This window comes from Pan paniscus, chromosome 8, assembly GCF_029289425.2.
Source record: "Pan paniscus chromosome 8, NHGRI_mPanPan1-v2.0_pri, whole genome shotgun sequence".
Classification (NCBI taxonomy): Eukaryota; Metazoa; Chordata; class Mammalia; order Primates; family Hominidae; genus Pan; species Pan paniscus.
The window spans coordinates 137,581,910-137,603,705 of NC_073257.2; the positions used below are offsets into that span (position 1 = coordinate 137,581,910).

At 39.2% G+C, this 21,796-nt stretch overlaps 1 protein-coding gene across 4 annotated transcripts in view; it reads left to right on the forward strand.

Annotated features, from left to right (window-relative positions):
• Positions 1-21,796, forward strand: part of EDRF1 (erythroid differentiation regulatory factor 1) — a 45,305-nt gene that overhangs the window by 12,660 nt on the left and 10,849 nt on the right. For 3 of the 4 annotated variants that reach the window (XM_003816287.3, XM_003816288.4, XM_034931677.3), the window contains 14 exons: positions 1,871-2,018; positions 2,102-2,210; positions 2,539-2,650; positions 4,111-4,371; positions 6,386-6,457; positions 6,762-6,912; positions 8,932-9,120; positions 9,469-9,669; positions 11,529-11,747; positions 14,184-14,407; positions 16,013-16,171; positions 16,340-16,489; positions 17,894-18,047; positions 21,288-21,403. In XM_003816287.3, coding sequence (XP_003816335.1) covers positions 1,871-2,018; positions 2,102-2,210; positions 2,539-2,650; positions 4,111-4,371; positions 6,386-6,457; positions 6,762-6,912; positions 8,932-9,120; positions 9,469-9,669; positions 11,529-11,747; positions 14,184-14,407; positions 16,013-16,171; positions 16,340-16,489; positions 17,894-18,047; positions 21,288-21,403 — 2,265 coding nt within the window. The remainder of the gene's footprint in view (positions 1-1,870; positions 2,019-2,101; positions 2,211-2,538; positions 2,651-4,110; positions 4,372-6,385; positions 6,458-6,761; positions 6,913-8,931; positions 9,121-9,468; positions 9,670-11,528; positions 11,748-14,183; positions 14,408-16,012; positions 16,172-16,339; positions 16,490-17,893; positions 18,048-21,287; positions 21,404-21,796) is intronic. The other variant, XM_055093453.2, reaches the window with a different exon arrangement.

Here is a 21,796-nt window from a genome sequence, read left to right on the forward strand (position 1 = left end):
GGTCAAATGATGGAGATCTTAAATGTTGAGCTAAGGAGTATGGACTTGGTTCAGTTGGTAATCTGGAATCAGAAGGCTTTGCATCTAGGAGGGGAAATTTGTTGTGTTAGAATATTAATTTAGAGATAGCATATAGGACAGAAAAGGAGGACTTAGAGACAAGAAAACCGGAGGCATTGTACCATTTTGCAGATAGTGTAATGTACTTTCCACTAGAGAGGAACTATTAAGAATCAACAATGGTAAGAATAGATAGCATTTATTGAGTGCTTATTTTATCCAAGCACTTTGCTGAATGCTTTAAATGCTTTACCTTATTTGATCTTCTTAGCTACCTCACATGCTGTTATTCCTATTTGATGGAAAGAGAGACTGAGGATCAAGGAGCTCAAGTGAGTTGCCCAGGGTCAACTTAGTAGTGAGTGGCGGTGCCAGTCTTTGTGCCTCTCTCTGGCTGAGGACATGCTTTGAACCGTTATATTCCAACCCAGTGATTCTTAACCTGGTTGTGCATCAGAATCACTTGTGGTCTCTGAAAAAATGCACTTGCTTGGGCCCCCAGTGTTCTAGCATCAGTAGGATGTGTACTTCTGTCTTTTCTGAAAGTCTGCTACATGATTCTGGTTTGCAGTCTTGATTGAAAACCACTGTTAGACCATCTCCCTAAATGGCAACATTTAGTGAGAGGCTGGGGTGGGAGTGGGGAGCAAGAGAAAAGAGAGAGGCAGATAAAGCGTTAGCAAGGCGGAGGGGAACAGGAGTCAAAGGAGATTCCAGGGTTTAGGGACTAGAATAATGGTGGTGCCATTTAGTGAGATAAGGATGTTGAATTGGTTTAGACAGGGAAGGTAATATGTTTTTGTCACATGTTCAGTTTGAGGAAAGTATAAAAATGTCTAGTGAGCATTTTGAAGTTGCAGCCATTAGAGAAATAAATTGAAGCATCATCTGCCTAGATACTGTCAGATTTCATCACCAGAGGAATCTATTAAAATCAGACATTGGAGCCTCTCCTCATAGGGGTAAAAATAGAAGGGCATTTAGAGAGAGAGAAGGAGAACAAGAATAGCACAGATTAAAATACAGGAAAGGAGCATTTTAAGGAAGGAAATGATCAACATTGGGGACTTCAGATGAACAAAGTGGGGTGAAAATCAACCTCAGACGATTGTGTTTGGTCTTACATTCCAGTTGATTTGAAGTTTCTAGTTTTAGAGTACTTCAGAAAATGTGGTAGGAGATGGTTAGGAGAGTGTGCACAGAAGATAAACAAGAAAAATGCAAAGGCACTTTTAAAATAGTGGTAGTAATGTCCATGAAGCCTTTACTCTTATTGCCACCTCCATTCCCCCCTGCTCCATCCCTGTGAAGTAATAAAGTCCATAGATGAAGGGAAGAGAGGTGTCTACTGGAAAATTTCCTAAATGATTCTCTCTCCTTGAGTCACTGACTCTAGTTTCTAGCAAAAAAAAAGGCCAGAAATACATGTGTTTTAAAATCTTGCTGGGTAAAGCCTACCTTCATTTACCATCTTCCCAGTTGAAAACCATTCAAGTGGAATAAAAGTAGTCAGTATGATTTGTTCCATGTTAGAACAGAAATAAGATCATGCCTGAATCTGAGGTTCTAAATCTGGTAGTGATTCTCCATTGAAATTACTCCAGTAGTGAACTGCCCTTGCTGATGGGGTGGATGAGATTCCTTTGGGAGGCTGGGGCAGAAAAAAGATTAAAAACCACTGGTTTAAACACTTTCATGCTACATAGGTCTCTGTTTGCAGGACTTCTGCATTTGGTTGCTTTTTAAAAAGAAAGGTGTTGTTTCCTTGGGTTTTCTCTTAAACTGCTTTCCATCTGTCTGTATTTTACAGAAATATGAAATGATAAAGACAGAAGAAATTCCCAATTTGGAAAATTCTAATTTTTCTACTAAAGTCATAAAAGACATTGCACAGAATATTTTATCATTTTTGAAATCTAATTGTACCAAAGAAGGACATACCTATTGGCTCTTTAAAGGTAAGCTATTAATACTTCTTGAGTGAACAATAATTGATTTGGGTAACTGCTGTAAAATGAGGCTTCTTTGTTTTTCTTTTCAGCAAGTGGCAGTGATATAGTGAAGCTCTATGACCTCACTACTCTTTGTGAAGAAACTGAAGACAAATACCAAAATCCATTCACAATGCCGGTAGCCATTCTCTTGTACAAGTGAGTGCTTTAAGAATTTAAGATGAAGAAATAGCCTATTATATAAAGTTTTAAAGCATACAGTCACAGTTTCCAAACCAAGGCTTTTAAATGCTTTTAGGTTTTCATAGTAGGGGGAAAAATACATGTACACATTGTACCAAATATTACTCAGCTTTCTTATGCCACCATAGTATAAACGTTTTGGGGGTTGTGGGTAAAGTGTAAAGTTTAGTATTTTGTTGTTTCTTATAGCTCTTTGTTGGAAAGAAACAAGAGCACTCCTAGACTTGAGTCTTGCAGACAGTGATGAAATGGGCAGTAAAGTTGATATAAACTCTTTTTTTAGGGTTGCTTGCAACATGATGATGAAGAAGAATCAAAATAAGAAACACTATGGAACTATTAGAACATTGCTTCTTAATTGTCTGAAATTACTGGACAAAAGCAGGCATCCTCAAGTAAGATTAACATTTATGTATTCTCTAAAACAATTCTAGCATTCTAATAGGAGATTGTTACCTAGACAGTAAAGCCTCCTGATTCATATTCCGTAACTGCCCTATTCAGTGTGGTAGCCATTAGCACATGTGGCTGTTGATCACTTAAAATGTGCTTTGTCTGAATTGACATGTGCTGTAAGTGTAAAATACACACTGAATTTTGAAGATTGGATGTCTGTACCTATTACATGTTGAAATGCAATATTACATATATTGGATTAAATATATTTAAGTTGATTTCACAGATTCTACTTTTTAAATGTAGCTACTAGAAAATTTAAAATTTCTGTATGTGACTCATGTTACATTTCTCTCAGACAGCACTGCTCAATGAATTTAGAATTCATGTAATTCTAACAGTAGTGCCCTTAGTTCTTTGTTTTGTCGCTATTAGACCTTGTTACCACTTTGTTAATATAAATAGGGTTCACATTCCACACTTCAGGATATTAAAGCATCTCTTAAATAAAGGCCAGTAAAATTTCTTTTAAAGAGAAGGGGAAAAAGCATCTCTTAAAATATTCCCTCAGTCATGCTCCCAACAGTTTTACACCATCCTCACCCTCGGTTGTCTGATTGACAACTGTATTTTTCACTGTTAAGGCTATTTGTTGTATCCTGTTCAAATCAGTAAAGGTATGTAAGATACGCAATTTTTCTTTGAAGAGCCAAAGTAATTTTAATTGTAGCCACATTTGATTTAGAGATAAAGATTATCCTAGAGACCAAACTCAGAAATGTTTTTGAAGAAAAATAGTAAAACGTTTTGTTTCTGACTGAAATACCTAATTGCTGACTGAGGTGGCAGTGTTTAGTGGAACTTGAGTGGTTTATGTGGATGTTAGAAATGGTGTTAAAGACTATTGTCTGTGATTAAGAACTGATAAATAATAGAATGGGTTAAATGGTCATATATAAATGCTAATATTAAGAGATATCAGAATGGACTTTTCCCTTTTTAACGTAATGGTCTTTTTTTTCTAGAACCATAGATTGTATGATAAATATTAGTTACCTATTATAGAGAAACTTGAATTAATTTATAGTTTGTAAAGAAAAATTCTGGTTTCTCACTTGGCATAGGGTGGTATTAAATTTTTGTTAATATTTTAGTTATGACACTCTATACTCAAAAGCTTTTGTTTGTCTCCAGTGAAATTCAGTTGACACCTTTTAAGAGGGAGGGCTCAGGGTGGAGTAATTTCGGGAAATAGGAAATGCATCAGCCTATAAGGATTTTGCAGAGCATACCCAGAGTAGCAGTAGCTTTGAACTGGGAACAGTTCTGTGTGTGTTACAGTCTATATGGTGGAAACAGCCTGTGTGCAGACCACCTCCTAAAATTCGTTAGTATGGTAGTAAAATTCACGTATTTTTTGATGACAGTAATTTACACATATTTCTCTCTTTTTCATAAGATTATTGCTTCCGCCAATTACATGCTTTCAGAACTTTTTCAATTGGATGAACCTAAAAAGGAAGAAAATTCAGAATCTCCTTTAAATGAGAATTCTGATGAAAGTTATAGTGAAGAGGAGGAAGAGATGCCCGACAGTGACGAAAATGGATCCTATAGCACCAGCTCTGATCCATCAGATGATAGCAAAGCAGTAGCTATAATCAAGTCTGTTGGAGAACTGTCAGTACCAGAAAAATACAAATCTATTCATCAAATCAGAGTAAGCCTTTAGAATTTATATTAAATTTTTATCAAGGAAACATAATTGTTAATCGAATATAGTTAGCCTTTCAAAAGATACCATTACTTCAATAAACCTTTCATGGTCTAGCATCTAGTAATCATTAGTTTTCTGAATTCTTAAAGTTGGTTTTATAATTGTTCGAGGGTAACTGACCCACATTATGCAAGCCTATAGTGGACAGGTGTGTAAACCAGGTGTCTGTCTATTCTTATGTGAAGGATTTTCCTTTCCAGTGACCAGTGTGTAGTCATAGTCATGTCTCATTACTAGGGCACTTCTATCCAGTTTTGGGGTTGCTGGGAAATGACATACATAGATTGCTTGGTGAACATAGAGTAGAGAAGGGGGTGGCTCTTGGAGCTGTATATGGTGAGCTCTGGTACATTATTCCTGTGCTATATAGGACAGTACTTTTTTCGTGACTCTTGTGGTCATGTCTGTCATATTGGACATGTCTCTGCCCTGGAGAGGGCCAGACAGATTTCTCCCTGTGTGGATTGCACTGACTCTACCATCAGTGTATCTCCAGGCAGTATATACCTTTCAACATACCGTCTCCCTATGATTAGATCCAGGCCAGCCTTAAGAGTTCTGGCTGTTCCCTGAACTGAAATACAGTCGTATTTACAGATAATCTCTTAATTTAAGCACTGAGTGTAACTTTCAGATGGAAACTCTAAGCAAGTTTTTGAGGGGCTGTGTCTGTCACCTTAAAACATTGACCATCTTTCTGACCTTCACTTGCTCCATTGGTTTGCCGTGGCCATGCTGGGTTTTTTTTTCTCTCAAAAGCATCAAGATTATGCTCATTGGAGGGTCTTTGTATTTGCTGTTGCTTCTGCTTGGAATGTACCTACCCTAGGTCTGTTCATGGCTGCCTTTTTTAAGGCTTAAGTCTTGACTGAAATGTTGCCTCTTCAGGGAGATGTTCCCTGACCACTCTGGCCAAAGCATGCTCTACTTTTTTGTCCTTCAAGGAGCCTATCTGTTCCTGAAGTTCTTAATGTTTGTCTTGCTTCACTAGAACGTAAGCTCCCTGCAGGTACAGACGCTCCATCTCCCATGTCTAGAACACATTATGGGTGCTCAGTAAATATTTGACTAAATGACTGCAGGAAAAAGTCATTAACTGTCCATCTAAATTTTAGTTCACTTTCAGCTTGAACTTCCACAGTGGAGTGAAAAAATGTTCTGGTTATAATCATTGATTGCAAAAGTTACATGTATCTGGAAAACTGCATTGTAACACTAGGCCATGGACTTACGGGGCAATTAGGTAATAATTAAAGATGTAATGAGTTAGTGTCACTATTTTTCACAGATAGCACTTTCTGTTCCGTATCTGAAGCACTCAAAAAATGCAGTCTTAGTATTCATATAAACATGTCTTTAGTTAGCCTTTCCTTATCCTTATTGAATGACTTTGTGGTATGGACAGTCAGCATGAGCTCCAGGGTCCCAGCTCCCCACTCATTCACCGTGTCCTCAGACAAATTGCTAAACTGTCTGTGCATGCTTCTCTTCTGTGCAATGAGAACAGTAATTCCAACCCCACGGGATTCAGCGAAATGAAATGCTTCACAGAAGCCCCTACACATAATATCTTTCATAGTTGGAGGTTGCTAACTGGTTTTGCTCCTTAATTAAGCAAATAAATTAAACAACGAGAATATTGGTGATACTTGTTATTTCTAAATTGATGCTAATTGTTAATTGTGTTTTGTCCAGTATCGGTGCTAATTATGAGTGGAGCTGACCTATTAGATGATGTCTATATTTGTCTAAAACATTACTACTCTAGTTCTTGCTTTTTTGTCATAATAGAATTGTATTTAAAATTGTAAGTACTTAAAGCAACATATATGTTGTAGGATCTTTTTAAGCAAGATTTTTGTTGATAATGCTTACAGTAATTTAATCTTCAACAAAAACAATATGTTGACCTTAATACATTGGTAGTGTATTAATAATTTTACGTTTGTTCCTCAAGCCCAGTTGTGCATTTCCAGTTTGCCATGACACAGAAGAGCGCTGTAGACTTGTGCTTAGCTATGTTCTAGAGGTAAGTTTAAGTTTAGTCTTCACTTTTTTAGTAAAGTTTGTACTTGATATGCAAATTACACTTGTTTGTTGGTATCTAAATGTTATTCCGAATTGTGTTCTGCTGCGATTTTTTTTTCCTTAAGCATAAAGTGAAAATCAGATTTGTTTTTCCCAAATCTTTCAGATCAAACATAGTTTTTGAAAGTCTGTTTGTGAGATGGAAATTTTCCTAAACGTATTCAGTAGTCCAGATACTGTCTTATATTTAGTTTTCAGTTGACCTGAAGTTAGGTATATAGTGAATGCTTTTCCTTTTTTTGCAGGGTTTAAAATCTGTCGATAGCAGCATCAAAAAAGAAAGCGACCTTCCAGCAGCTGACCCCAGCACTCCAATCCCGTTAAAATATGAAGATGAATCCTCAAGAGGGGGTCCCGAGGGGCTAGAGAAGCAGATGGCCTTGTTTTTGGACAAAAGTAAGTTGAATTGATGTGCAAATAAGGCCTTCAATAGAATAATACACTGGTTCTTTATCAACAGCAGACTTATGTCAATTAAGGCATTAATTGAAAGGCATTGAGAAAAAGATATCCTGTGAACTGGAATTAGGGGTAGTATTCTTTCATTTGAAATATAAAAAGGATAATTTTGATGTTTCATGGACATTTCTAATAAGAGCATAAGAAGCCTGCATCTTCCTGTTACCCACAGTGGGGAACTAATGCTTCAGCCTGGTGGAGTTCTCACTGGATCGTGTAGGAGCCACAGACTTAGCCAGACTGCCTAACTTCATATCTTGGCTTTGCGAGGGCAAGTTGCTCCACTTCTTTGAGTCACTTTTTATTTCTTTCAAAATGGAGACAATAATAATGGTTTCTTTAAAGGGTTGTTAAATGATTAAATGGTTAATATATGTAAAGTGCTCAGAACAGTGTACATAATAAGCACTATAGAAGTGTAGGCTGTTGTTACTGCACAGTACTTGAATAAGCTACAAATGTCACTTTTAAATTATCTAGTTCTTCAGGAATATAACATCATGAAGAATATATGGACTTCGAAGCAGAAGTTGTGAATTTCTTATTTTAACCTAAGTTGTATTTCTTTTTCCAACCTTATTTCTTTCCCCCTTTTAAATCAGTTTCAATTGTTTTAAAAAAAAAAAAAAAGTGTAGAAAGCCTGTATGTTTGAAGTACATCTGAATCATAGTGGAAGCGCTTTCTGGACCCTTCTTCTTTTCCTGAACAAACATGGTGGAGGTAGGAGAGGAATAGATTTATTTCCCCAGCATTTATATAGTGCTGCTGGTATGCCAGGCTTCGGCCTACAGGCAGTAAGGAGATCACACCAGGACTTTTGCCATTCTTTTTTTCTGAAATGCCTTTTCTGTCTCCTTCTCCATCTCCCCTGTTGAAAATCCTGCTCAAGCTCAGAATCTCCATGTTTCCCTCTGTTCTCCATCAGAATTACTTGATTCTCTTACCACTTTGTCCTGTGAGCCTGCCTTATGTCAGAGTTCCAGCGTTAAATGGTTTTACACACACATGCACACACACGGTTGTGAACAAGAACTTCATCTTAATTTTAGTTTCTCACAATGCCTCTTACTCACAGATGATGCTTATATCAGCAGAGGAAAAAATCCATACACGCATTAAACCATAATGAAGACTAAGTACTTTTCATTGCCTTGAAAGACTTGTGTTCTAGCTGATTAAAAAATGAGAAACCTTCAGGCTGGGGGAAGGGGTGGGTGTTTTTGTTATTTGCAGAGCAAAATGTTCCACAGTATTTTGTTCTTTGTCTGTTAATTACACTTAACATATTTTGTTGTGGTTTATGTTATCAAGGATAGAGGCCATATAACTTCATGTCACAGTTTCCAGTGCCTGGCACAGTACTTGGCAGAAAAATGATCATTTGTTGAGTAAAGAAGGTAGCGATGGGCTGGACTTTAAATAAAGAGTATTCCTTGTAGAGGAAACAGTAAACTAAGATGGGAGATAGGAAAAACAGGCATGTTTATAGGTGACAAGCAGTAACTTAACATTGGCTGATGGGTAGTAGGATGGACAAGTAGGAAGTGAGACTGAGAAACATGCAACTAGCTAAGTGGGGAGAAGCCGTTTTCATGTTTGAGGACAGGCTTTCACGCTGATCTAAGCTGTGCTTTAGGAAGGTAAACTTTGACAGGTTGACACATAGACTGGAAAAAGGAGACAGGTGTCACTCATGAGGTTAGCTATGTCAGTGACACTGGAAGAGAATGACAGAGTTGCCGATGTCAGGGAAGCAGAAGGCCTTAGAACTCCCAAGTGAGAGTCTTTTAACACAGCCATTTCACTCCAGTGTATTTAAGCAGTAAAGCATAGTATTTACCAGTCTTGTCACCTAAGTCTAGAGTGTTTCCATCAAGAAACAGAAAATATTTTTTGTGCATGAGACTTACAGTCAAATGAAATGTGCTGTCTTTTTTTTTCTCTCCATGTCACAGTGGGCTCCCTTCAGAAGGGCAATTATTCCAGTCAATCTGGAATGATCCCTGGCTCTTGGCAACATAAAATGAAACTTCAGCTGATTCTCAAGTCATCAAAGGCCTATTATGTTTTGTCCGATGCTGCCATGAGTCTTCAGAAATATGGAAGAGCATTACGATACATTAAATTAGCTTTGCAAAGCCATGGTAAGCCACTATAAATGAATATGTTTAATAGGCACTGGGAAGAGAGAACAGAGAAGGCATCTGAATCACAGTGGAAGTTTACTCCTATTTTTCTAGTAAATCTTTATTTTAAAATGACTGTTTCCAATCCTGTGTGTGTTACCTTCTATTTTAGTTTCTGCTCAGTGGTTTAACATCTCTTTGCTTTGAACTACATGAAGCCGTAATATGTATTGTTGGACATAAAATAAACAGAATAGATACAGTGCTACAAAGCGTTCAGCTGGTAACACAGTTTCTTCATATTTCCTATGATCATTAATTTTTTCTGCATTTGTGTTTTTTCTTCTTCCCTCCCTTTCTAAACAGATACTTATTGCTGCCTCTGCACCAATATGCTTTCCGAAGTGCTGCTGTTTCTCTCTCAATATTTGACACTTTGTGGTGATATCCAACTAATGCTGGCCCAGAATGCAAATAATAGAGCAGCACACCTTGAAGAGTTTCATTACCAAACAAAAGAAGACCAGGAGATCCTGCATAGCCTTCACAGAGAGTCCAGTTGCCAAGGTGTGCCACAGGCTTGGACCACGTGGTTCACAGTGGGACTCTGCAGCCTAGCTCATGCTTATTTGAGTATTCAGAAAAGGGATAGAAATATTAGAGTTTTGATATTTGCTCTGTATTTATTTATTTATTTTTTGAGACGGAGTTTCGCTCTTGTTGCCCAAGCTGGAGTGCAATGGTGCAATCTTGGCTCACTGAAACCTCCGCCTCCCGGGTTCAAGCAATTCTCCTGCCTCAGCCTCCCAAGCAGCTGGAATTACAGGCATGCGCCACCATGCCCGGCTAGCCCACCTTGGCCTCCCAAGGTGCTGGGATTACAGGTGTGAGCCACCACACCTGGCCTGCTGTTTTATTCATTTCCTAATTTTAAGATTAAGCATGATCTTGTGTATTTGTATAAAATGGTTTTTAAGTATTTTATAATTACTGTTTATATAACTAGAACTAAATATAAAGTAAGATATGAAGACAGTTGTGTCAACTTTTTATTTTATTTTATTTATTTATTTTTTTGAGACACAGTCTCGCTCTGCCACCCAGGCTGGAGTGCAGTGGGGCAGTCTTGGCTCACTGCAGCCTCCACCTCCTGGGTTCAAGTGATGATCCTCCCATCTCAGTCTCCCAAGTAGCTGGGACTAGTACATGCGCCACCACACCTAGCTAATTTTTGTATTTTTGTTAGAGACAGGGTTTCACCACGTTGCCCCAGACTGGTCTCAAACTCCTCAACTCAAGCGATCCTCCCACCTTGGCCTCCCAAAGTGCTGGGATTACAGGCACGAGCCACTGCGCCCAGCCTTGTGTCAGCTTTTTACACTCTTCTTTTCATGAGGTTCTTCTAGGTAACACTTGTAGTCAGCTAACAAAGCCATAGGTTTCCTTTTGAAAGGTATAACAGTTGGTGAAGGTGGTTAATTAACCTTCTGAATGATTCCTTGGGGCTGAAATAAAGTGATCATTGTTTTTAAAGTTAGTTCATAGCCACCTGTCTTGCTTAATATGTCACCCTGTTTGGAATTGTCAGGCTTTAAAACTGGGAAGTAGAATAATCTGATCCGCAGCAGCGATATCCCTCCCTCTTACCTCAGCACAGTGTGTAAGCACGCTGCCATTAACACAGTGAATGAAGTAAAAGATGAGTCTTCTGAAGGTGCTTCTGTAATGTCTCATGGGGTTGTTTTATTATGCTCTTAAATTGTTATACTGAATATTACTTGATGTTTGCCTGCCAAAGTTTTAGACAATTCATAGCTGGAGGAGTATACTGGGGGAGAGGGAAAAATGTGTTATTTTGTAATAGTTTTGCCCTTTCTTCCCCTCTCTCCATCTTTCTCAAATAATCATGTTTTAATGTAGTAGGAAAGTCCTTGGTGTATTTTTACTACTCCCATCATAGCAATTTCAGTTAAATATTCTTTTTACTCCAGTCCCCACTAGATGGCATTTTTAATCTTCGAGGGCTTCTGTAGCAGCCTCTTCAGTGACTTAAAGTTAATATTGGCACATTATTTCAAGAACTATTTCCATTAGTTAAAAATAACAACTTTACTTTGTATTAGTGGACAACTTCAGGTCCATCCTAATAAATAAGTGTACCTGGGAAAACCTGGATCACAGAAATTGTTTGATATTCATAGGCAGGAAAATATTTTTATCCAACATTAATATCCCAAGAAATATAATTTTATAAATAAATAGATCTTTATTATGAAACTTAAATATTGTTGTATTGATTGAATCTTGGTATACTTACACTATATCGCATTTTTTATTACTTAGAATTTAGAATCTCAGGTTCATTTGGATACTGAGGAAGAAGGAATCACATGATTCGCATTGATGTATCCCTTTTTTCTTTTCAGGATTTGCATGGGCAACTGATTTGTCTACAGACTTAGAAAGTCAACTTTCTGTTAGTTGTAAATGTTATGAGGCTGCTAATGAAATCTTGCAGTTTAGTGACTTGAAAAGCCAAAATCCAGAACACTATGTACAAGTATTAAAGAGAATGGGTAACATTAGAAATGAAATTGGTGTGTTTTACATGAATCAGGCTGCTGCATTACAGAGTGAGAGACTAGGTGAGTATCTCTTTAGATTCCTCTCTATTGCCTGTTCTCTCAGAAAATTATGCTAATTTTGTATGAGTCAAGCAAAGAACTGTGGCACTTGATTTTATATCATAAAGAGGTGCTCTGTTAGAGAACCTCTTATTATTCTTAAGAAATAGAATTAGGAACACATGATTTTCCCTTGGAATTAATTATTTCAATGTTCTTCATTCTCACTTTTGTACTCACTCCATCTGATCAATTCAGAAGCAAATGGGACATCCAGCCATGTGCCAGGCTCTATGTTGGATATGTAACTGGCTAAAATATGGTCCTCTCTTCATTGTTGGGAAGCTAGATAGGAACACAAAGCCTCAAAATGCTGTGGATGAGTACCGACGAAGTATAATGGGAGACTGGGGAAAGAAGACATTTATGGAGGTTATAAGTTAGAAGGCTTTTGGGAAAGTGTCGTTGAGCAGGGTGGTGCAGGATGTGTAGAGCATCAGCCGGCAAATGTGAGGAAAGGAGGGCACTCCAGACCAAGGAGGCGGTGTGAGGAAGAAGCCAGGGATCTCAAAGGGTGTAAGTGTACGTTTAGAGGGAGCAAGAGGCCTGTGTGAGGAAGATGTGGGATAGTGGGTAAGTAAGATGTGGGATGGTGTAGTAAGATGTGGGATGGTGTAAGTAAGATGTGAGATGGTAAACCATTTGGGCCCATGTTGAATTTGAGTTCACTATGGAACATGTATGTGAAAGGTATAATTTGTAGTCAATTTGAAGTGTGCTAAGAGCTGTAGGGCTAGTGAGACAGACTGAGAACCATTCACATAAAGGTAATAGTTGAAGCCGTGAGAATAGATGAGAATGTAAAGCCTGGACACAGGGACAGAACAGAAAGGGGCTGAGGTAGAACTGAGGTGAGCAGGTAAGCTGAACATCTGTGGGCCTTTGGTTTTGGTTTTGGTTGTTTTTTTTTTTTTTTTTTTTTTTTTAGAGACAGGGTTTTACTCTGTCGCGCAGGCTAGAATGCAGTGGCATAATCATAGCTTGCCACAGCCTCGAACTCCTGGGCTCAAGCAATCCTCTCACCTCGGCCTCCCAAGTAATTTTTAAAAATTTTTTTAGAGATGAAGTCTTGCTGGGTTGCCCAGGCTGGTCTCGGACTCCTGGCCTCAGGCAGTCCTCACGCTTTGGCTTCCCAAAGTTCCGGGATTACAGGCATGAGCCACTGCACCCAGCCTGTGTGCCTGTTGATCTGTGAATAATGCTTGGCACTTAGGGATACAAATGTTGCCCTCAAAGAGTTCATTGCTAGTGGGAGAACCTGTGCATTTACGGTGCATCTGGAGGGGGCAGTCAGTGAGGGAGCCTGGAAAGTGGTAGTCAGGAAGCTAGGGAAATTGGATACAACACAGGTTGTAATCTCTTCAGACTCCATGGGGACCACGCTTTTGGATCTTCACAAAATGGCACTTTGCTCAGATGTTTTTCTTTGCTTATTTTAATATCATTTGGTTAATAGTGAAGAGGGTTATACTTAAGTGTTGTACAGTAGACCCCACTTATCCTTGGAGGATGCGTTCCAGGATCCCCAGTGGATGCCTGAAACTGGAGAGTTTTTCAGTGCTTTTTCCTATACATACATACCTGCGATGAAGTTTAATTTACAAATTAGGCACAGTAAGAGATTAACAGCATTTACAACGGTATGGCAGCGTCGTTACTCTTGTGCTTTGGGACATTAAGTCAAAATAAGGGTTACTTGTACAAAAGCACAGCAATATTGTAACAGTCATCTGATAACCCAGACAGCTACTAAGTGACTAATGGGTGGGCCGTGCATACAGCATGAATGAGCGGGACAAAGGGATGGTTCCCATCCTGGGTGAGGCAGAGCAGGATGGTGAGAGACTTCATCAAGCTATGTTAGTGAGCTGGGGCTGCTGTAATGAAATATCATAGACTAGGTGACATAATGAGAAATTTATTGTGTCATAGATCTGGAGACTGGAAGTTCAAGATCAAGGTGGCAGCAGCATTGGATTCCTCTCATGCTTCTACCTTGGCTTGCAGATAACCACCTTGTCACCGTGTCCACACAGGGCCTTCTCTCTGTGCATAGCCCTGGAGTCCCTCCCTCTTTAAAAGGACACCAGTCATACTGGATTAGGACCCCACCCTTACAATCTCATTTAATCTTAATTACGTCTTTAAAGGACCTGTCCTAAATACAGTCACATTCTAAGGAACTAGGGGTTAGGGCTTCAACATATGAACTCATATGGACACGTTTACCTTCATGTAACAGGCATGGTGAGAGCAATGAGCCGTGGTTGACTGCAGGTGACTGGCTCGCCACCACACTCCTGTCACTGCCATCCTCCTCTTATCTCATCAAGAGACAGTGCTAAGGTTTACACTGATGTCTGCTTACACAGTTGTTTTCTTTCTTTCTCTGTAAAGTGAGCAAATCTGTGTCTGCTGCCGAGCAACAGTTGTGGAAAAAAAGCTTTTCTTGTTTTGAAAAGGGAATTCACAACTTTGAGTCAATTGAGGATGCCACCAATGCCGCCCTTTTATTATGTAACACGGGAAGGCTCATGCGGATTTGTGCGCAGGCCCACTGTGGTGCAGGGGATGAACTGAAACGTGAATTTTCACCAGAAGAAGGCTTGTATTATAATAAGGTAACACATTCGCGTACATGTTGGGCCTCACCCATTCACACCTGTCATTTATTTACATTTTGCCATTGTTTCACTAAAATACTATAAAACTAAAAATAATTAAACTCTGCTAATGATACAACACCAGACAGATCGTGAAAACACTTGCAACCTGGCCTAAGACTAGTAAGAATTGAGTATTGAAGATGACGTGGAATTGGAAGGGAAAAGATGATTCTGCAAATGGTTTGTACAACGAGCATGAATGTCAAATGGATTAAAGATTGACATGGAGAAAGTGAAACTGTAAAAGTATTAGAAGAAAATATAGGTAGAGGCTTATATGATAGGTTACGGAAAGACTTTCCCAGCATGGCACAGTAAGCAGAAATCCTGGGTAAAAGTTGAATAAACTCAAATGTGTAAAATTAAAGTTCTAAAATGCACAACTGTATAAAAAATAAAGATCTAAAAATGCTCAACAGAAACTGAAATTGAAAGCAAATCATAGAGATGAGAGGTTAATACACTCTTGCTGTATAAAATAAGAATCATTGAAAATAAACCACCCAAAGAGAAAAAAGAGCAAATAACCTTGAACAGAAAATGTACACATTTTTTTAAAAAAGTAAATGGCTAATATATATAAAAGAAAATTTTCAAAGTTTAGTTTTATTTATTTACTTTTTTGAGGCAGAGTTTCACTCCGTTGCCCAGGCTGAAGTGCAGTGGCACAGTCTTGGCTCACTGCAACCTCTGCCTCCTGGATTCAAGTGATTCTCATGCCTCAGCCTCCTGAGTAGCTGAGACTACAAGCATGTTGCCAACACGCCTGTCTCATTTTGGCATTATAATATTTTTAGTGGAGATGAGGTTTCGCCATGTTGGCCAGGCTGGTCTCAAACTCCTGGCCTCAAAATTGAGTTTTATTTTTTAGATTGCCAAATTTTATGACAAATGGTCACACCCACTGTTGGAGAGGGTACAAAGATATGAGCACTCATATAATGGAGGAATTGAAGCTATTTAAATGACATTAGTGAAGAATGTTGGTGGCATAAATTTTTAAATGAGTGACCTTTTTTGATTTTCTTTTTTAAATTTATATATACACAGAAAAGAGTGAATAAATAAACACCAGAAATGTAGAAATTATTGCTGGGTGATTAAGTGTGGTTTTGTTTTTGGTTTCAATATAATGGCCATGTATTTGAGGATTGTGGTAACAAGGTAGGAGGAGATACTTCTTTTTACGTAAAATTTGGCAAGTTTTTAATCTAATTTACTAGTTATATAAACTGTAATTTTCATTTAGAAAGAAAAAAAAAAACAAAGGAAACAAGTGCATCATCATGCTCAGCCTGAGTCAGAAAGCAGCAGCACGGATTGGCTTCTTGTAGCCTTGAGATGGGAACACAGAGTGGTCTTCAGTCTACTCGGAATAACTTTCTTCATTGAAATATTTTCATTGACTTACTTTTTTCATTTCCTCATAATATTGTCCCTTTATAAATTATCCCAAAATTAAATTAACATCTGGGTAGTTGTGAAGTGTGTTTTATTTTAATGCAGTATTGGTATATGTTTAAGCTGAGTCAGAAATGTACACTGTTTTCTCCTTTGCAGGCTATTGATTACTATTTGAAAGCGCTAAGGTCATTGGGAACACGAGACATACACCCAGCTGTTTGGGATTCAGTGAACTGGGAATTGTCCACTACTTACTTTACTATGGCAACTCTACAGCAAGATTATGCTCCGTTATCTAGAAAAGCTCAGGAGCAGGTGATAATATTTGCTGGAGTATAAAATAAGTTCTCAATCTAATTCCCTTGTTTAACAAATATTTAGCATCTGTTGTCTTTTCCCTAATAAGCAGTATTTAAACGTTTTAAAAACTCCTACAGTCAGATTAGAAGCTTATTTTTTTCTCCCCCCTCAAAACAAGAACAGATTGAAAAAGAAGTCAGTGAGGCCATGATGAAGTCCCTAAAATACTGCGACGTGGATTCAGTGTCTGCTCGACAGCCCCTTTGTCAGTATCGAGCTGCAACCATCCATCACAGGCTGGCCTCCATGTACCACAGCTGTCTGAGGAATCAGGTATTGTCAGTCCAAGTTAAGTACAGTGCCACATCAGTTTAAAAGTGTTCTGGGTGCTTTTTGTTTTTCTAACATGGTCATATATGTCTTCCTTGATGTCCACTCAGGTGAACTGCTGTCCTAAATTTTCTGCTGCGTCTGTGCCTTTTTTGTGCTGTGCCACTTAAACAATATGTCCACATTGTGCTCCATGTTGAGCATGGGAAAACGAATCCGCTGTTGGTGTTCTGTGGCTTACTGCCTGTCACTTAACATCGTGTTTTTGAGATACATCTGTGTTGGCACACGTAGCTGTTCATTTTCTCAGCTCAGTAGTCATTAAATGACTATATCTTAGTTTATTTATCTAGTCTATGATTAATGAATTTTGGGGTTATTCCAGATTCCAGTTTGATGCTATTAGAAATAATCTAGTGCCAGCAGGATTGTACATGAATCCTGGTGCCCAAATGCCTGTATTTCTGAGAATAATCTGAGGCCGAGGATAAAGGCACTTCCTTCCGAGAGATTGCTTGGCTTTTGCTGCGAGTCTTGGGCCTGTAGTTTCTCAGTGATGTTTTTTTGTTTGTTTTGTTGATTCCCCCCCCCCGGTAAGGTAAGACTACTTACCTTACAGTCCCTTTGGCATGAGTTTACTTCTGGGTTGCCTTTATTCTGAAAAGTATCTTTTGAGATACAGCTTAAACTGGAGAAGTTTTTTTTCTTTTTTTTTTGAGACAGGGTCTCACTCTGTTGCCCAGACTGGAGTGCAGTAGCACGATCTCAGCTCACTGCAACCTCTGCCTCCCAGGCCTCCCGACTCTTTTGCATATAGATATCTAGTTGTCCCAGCACCATTTGCTGAAAAGACTGCTCCTCTGCTGAATTGTCTTGGCACCCTTAAGCTTGCTTTTGCCCTCAGGATATTAGGCCATCTGGGCAAACCTGAATTTTGGTTGAGGACTTCCTAGGTCGAAGTGGAAAGAAATCTTCTCCAGTTCATGCCTGTAATCCCAGCACTTTGGGAGCCGAGGTGGGTGGATCATTTGAGGTCAGGAGTTAGAGAGCAGCCTAGCCAACATGACAAAACCCCAGAAAAAAATTAAAAAATTAGCCAAGCAGTAGTGGCGGGTGCCTGTAATCCCAGCAACTTGGGAGGCTGAGGCAGGGGAATTGCTTGAGTTCAGGAGGCGGAGGTTGCAGTGAGCCAGGATTGCACCACTGCATCTCCAGCCTGGGCGACAGAGCGAGACCCTGTCTCAAAAAAAAAAAAAGAAAGGAAATGGATTAAAGACCTAAATATAAAAGCTAAAACTAATAAGACCTAGTAAGACCCACAGTGGGGGAAAAATAACTAAGAAGCACTTAGTGAAGCCTGAAGTAGTTACCGTGAAGGATTTGTTGCTTGTTTTGGTCTGGTTCTAGGTTGGTGATGAACACCTTAGGAAACAACACCGGGTGCTGGCAGATCTTTATTACAGCAAGGCCGCAAAGCTGTTTCAGCTGCTGAAAGATGCTCCCTGCGAACTGCTTAGAGTACAGCTAGAGAGAGTAGCATTTGCTGAATTTCAGATGACCAGTAAGTCTTAATTTTCATTTCTCAGATATGTATGCATTGGCTTAGTGCTGGATTGTCTTAGAGTAAGGCAGGCCTGTGAATCTAAATAATACTATTTTCTTTTTAATTTGCCCCATAGTTAATGACTTTGGGTAGAGAGGGTGAGAAATCACTACATGTTTTGAAGTGCTTTTTAAAACTTAGAGGAATGTATTAGATTATGTTCAGTGACTAGAAATATTGAGATATGGCCCATGACCCCTAGTTTGGAAAAAAAATTGACAAATAAATTTAGACAGTTAAAGAATTCAATCGGCCAGGCACAGTGGCTCACGCCTGTAATCCCAGCAATTTGGGAGGCTGAGGCAGGCAGATCACCTGAGGTCAGGAGTTCTAGACCAACCTGGCCAACATAGTGAAACCCCGTCTCTACTAAAAATACAAAAATTGGCCATGTGTGGTGGTGCAGGCCTGTAGTCCCAGCTACTGAGGAGGTTGAGGTGGGAGAATCACTTGAACCCAGGAGGCGACGGTTGCAGTGAGCCAAGATCGTGCCACTGCACACCAGCCTGGGTGATAGAGCGAGACTGTGTCTCAAAAAACAAAAACAAACAAACAAAAAGATTTAAATCGGCATGAAAAATTTGGGAATGGAAAGGCAACAGTAAAGGAGTAGTGGGCCTTATTGAACCCCTTAAACATAGAACTGACCCTTGGATTGTGGTTCCAGAACAGACACTACTGTAGAGCCTGACCGGGGTCAAGATAAGTCGGGAGATAGAGAAGGGTGAAAGTGAGAATGCTTTCTTATGTTATTTTCCATGGCATGGAGTAAGCAGATACTTCAACCACTTAATGATTTTTCCTAAGTTCTCCCCCTCTCTCTCTTGCTCACCTATTCTCCTCTCCCGCAGAGGAGTCTTTTGAGAAATATCTGCTGTGTGGTAAAGAAACAAGAAACAATTATTTGAAGTGCAGCAGTTCATTTAGTTTTTCAGTCTGCTGTAAAATAAGGTTAATACTTTAAATCTGTATGACTTAGTTTACATAATACAGTAGCCCCTGAAGGATGCATAAGAAACTGGTAACATTGTTCCCTTTGGGGAGGAAACCTGGAAGGCCAAGAGGAGGGGTTTTGCTGCATACCCATTTGGACCTTGTAAATTTGGGAATGTATTACCTATCTAAAACAGTTTCTAAAAATGGTTTTTACTGAAACTAATTTTTTGCTGGCACATAATGCATGGCTAGATGTGTGGGACAGTCACCAGAATTAACAGTAGCTCTTTATGTGGGGAAGGTTTGGGGAGAGTGATCTTCAGTTTTCACTTGCACCTTTGAATATTCTGCCATGTTTGAATTCCTTAGAATGATCAAGCATCTTTTTTGTTGTTGTTGGGGTTTTGTTTTGTTTTGTTTTGTTTTGTTTTGTTTTGTTTGAGACAGAGTTTTACCCTGTCACATGGGCTGGAGTGCAGTGGCATGGTCATGGCTCAATGCAACCTTGACCATCTGGGCTCTAGTGATCCTCAGCCTCCCCGAGTAGCTGAGATCACAAGTGCTAATTTTGGAAAAATTGTTTGTAGAGACAGGGTCTCACTATGTTATAAGCCCAGGCTGGACTCAAACTCTTGAGCTCAAGCGATACTCCTGCCTCGGCCTCCCAAAGTGCTGGAAGATACTGGAACAAATTTGCTAAGATGATAAGTGTGTTTAATTCCCTCCTTTAAATGTTTTACTACTGTGAGTACTTTAGAAAATAATGTAAATATTTTAGAGGGTTTTGTTAGCCAGGTTTGTGGGTTTTGTAAGCCAAGTTAATAAATGCTCTAGTTTGTGACACCTTTTATTCTATCTTATTTTACCCAGTGTTTTTTTTTTTTTTTTTCTAGTACATATGATTCAGATCTCCCTTCCTAATGTGTATATTGTCTGGTCGTTGTCCCAACAACACTTTCATACATAAGCAATAGCTTGTCTTCCAGATGCCAGATCTATGCTGAAATCACATTGATCCATTGATTTTGAAGAGAATAGGTTGTTTAGAAAGTGTGGGATTATACTTCTAAAGGAAGAAGGCAACAGTTATTCTCTCCCCACCCGCAGAGTCGGGGAGTCCCCAAGACCACTTTCACTTCTCACACTAACTACGAGTCTGTCGGCGGTCTCCAAGACCACCCTCAGGTTTGAGAATTTGCTAAAAGACTCACAGAATTCACTGAAAGCTCTTCTGCTTACAGCCACAGTTTCTCACAATGAAAGGATGTACATTAAAATCAGCCAAGGGAAGAGGCTTGGGAGGCAGAGTCCTGGAGAGTTCTAAGCGCGGAGCTCCCAGTTCCTCTGTCGCTGGAGTTACAGATAGTGCTAACTCACCCCGGCAGTGATGCATGACAGTACTCACCAAGTGTATAAATCAATACATGTACAACTGGGGAAGCTCACACAAGCCTTGGTGTCCAGAGTTTTCATTGGAACTTGGTCAGATAGACATGGTTGACTGCCACGTGGCTGATCTTTGTCTCCAGTGCCTCCAGAGGTCAAGCTGTTACCCTGGGGCCCAAAGTCCCCACAGTAAATCCCATTGTTAGGCTACCCATTGTGACCCAAGGCCCCCTAGGTAAACAAAGGCGCTCTTACCGGGCAGGACATTTCAAGGACTTAGTGATTACCTTCTGGGAGCCAAGGACAAAGACTAAACCTCTGTACAAGATTAATCCTCTGCTGCACACCACCGCACACAATTGAGTTCTAGGAGAACAGGAGCAAAGGTGTCCTGTAGTATCTGATAGCTCTAGAAAAATTGTAGTTAGAAGGCTCTAGAATAAAACAAAACTTTGTTCATCTGGTCTGACTTCCTGCCTTTGAACAGAGATGTAATAAACTATTTTACAGATAGGACAACTGATACTAAGTGCTTATGTGACCTGGCCACACAACTGGTAAATTGTGAGGTGGGCCTCGAGCCCCAGACTCTTTTCTGCTGGTCCCTTTTCCTAAGGCTCCTGTTCTGAAAAAGTGGCCTGTCTTGACAAAACCAGATGGTGAGGCAGGGAAACAATGATTATTTATTGCTTTGTCCAGACTTACTATTTTTGTCAAGGGAATATTATTAAACAGAAGTTGGATTTAGAAGATTTAAGATTCTCATTAGCTTCCTTTATAGCATTTTGAAAGTCTGAATTTTCATTAATACATTAACATTAGATGGGTTTCTAGATTTATATTAAAGAAATGAACGTTTTATATTTAAAACTTTAGGTCAGAATAGCAATGTTGGAAAGTTGAAAACACTATCTGGGGCTCTTGATATAATGGTGAGAACCGAGCACGCATTCCAGCTTATCCAGAAGGAGCTTATAGAAGAATTTGGCCAGGTAAATGGAGAAAATGACTGTCTTTGGTTTTTGTGTGTCTTAAGCTACATGGTGAATGTATATAGTGGACGTGTGTGTGTGTGTGTGTGTGTGTGTATGTTTTATGTGTGTGTATATATACACACGTACATATGTATGCTATGCACTAAAACATTTTAACAGTGATTTGTTATATTTGCCTGGTATTCATCTCCTTTCTTTAATTTGCAAGTATTTTAAAATATTTTTAAGAATATATCTCAACAAGACCATAGTTAACAAATTATAAAGTCTCTTAAGTTTTTTTGTTGCTGTTGGTGGGAATTTGTTTTGTTTTATGTTTTAAAAGAAAAGGCCTGTGCCCTCTTTTCTAATTTCCACTAGAATGCCTGGGAGCAGTTGAATGGTGAATGG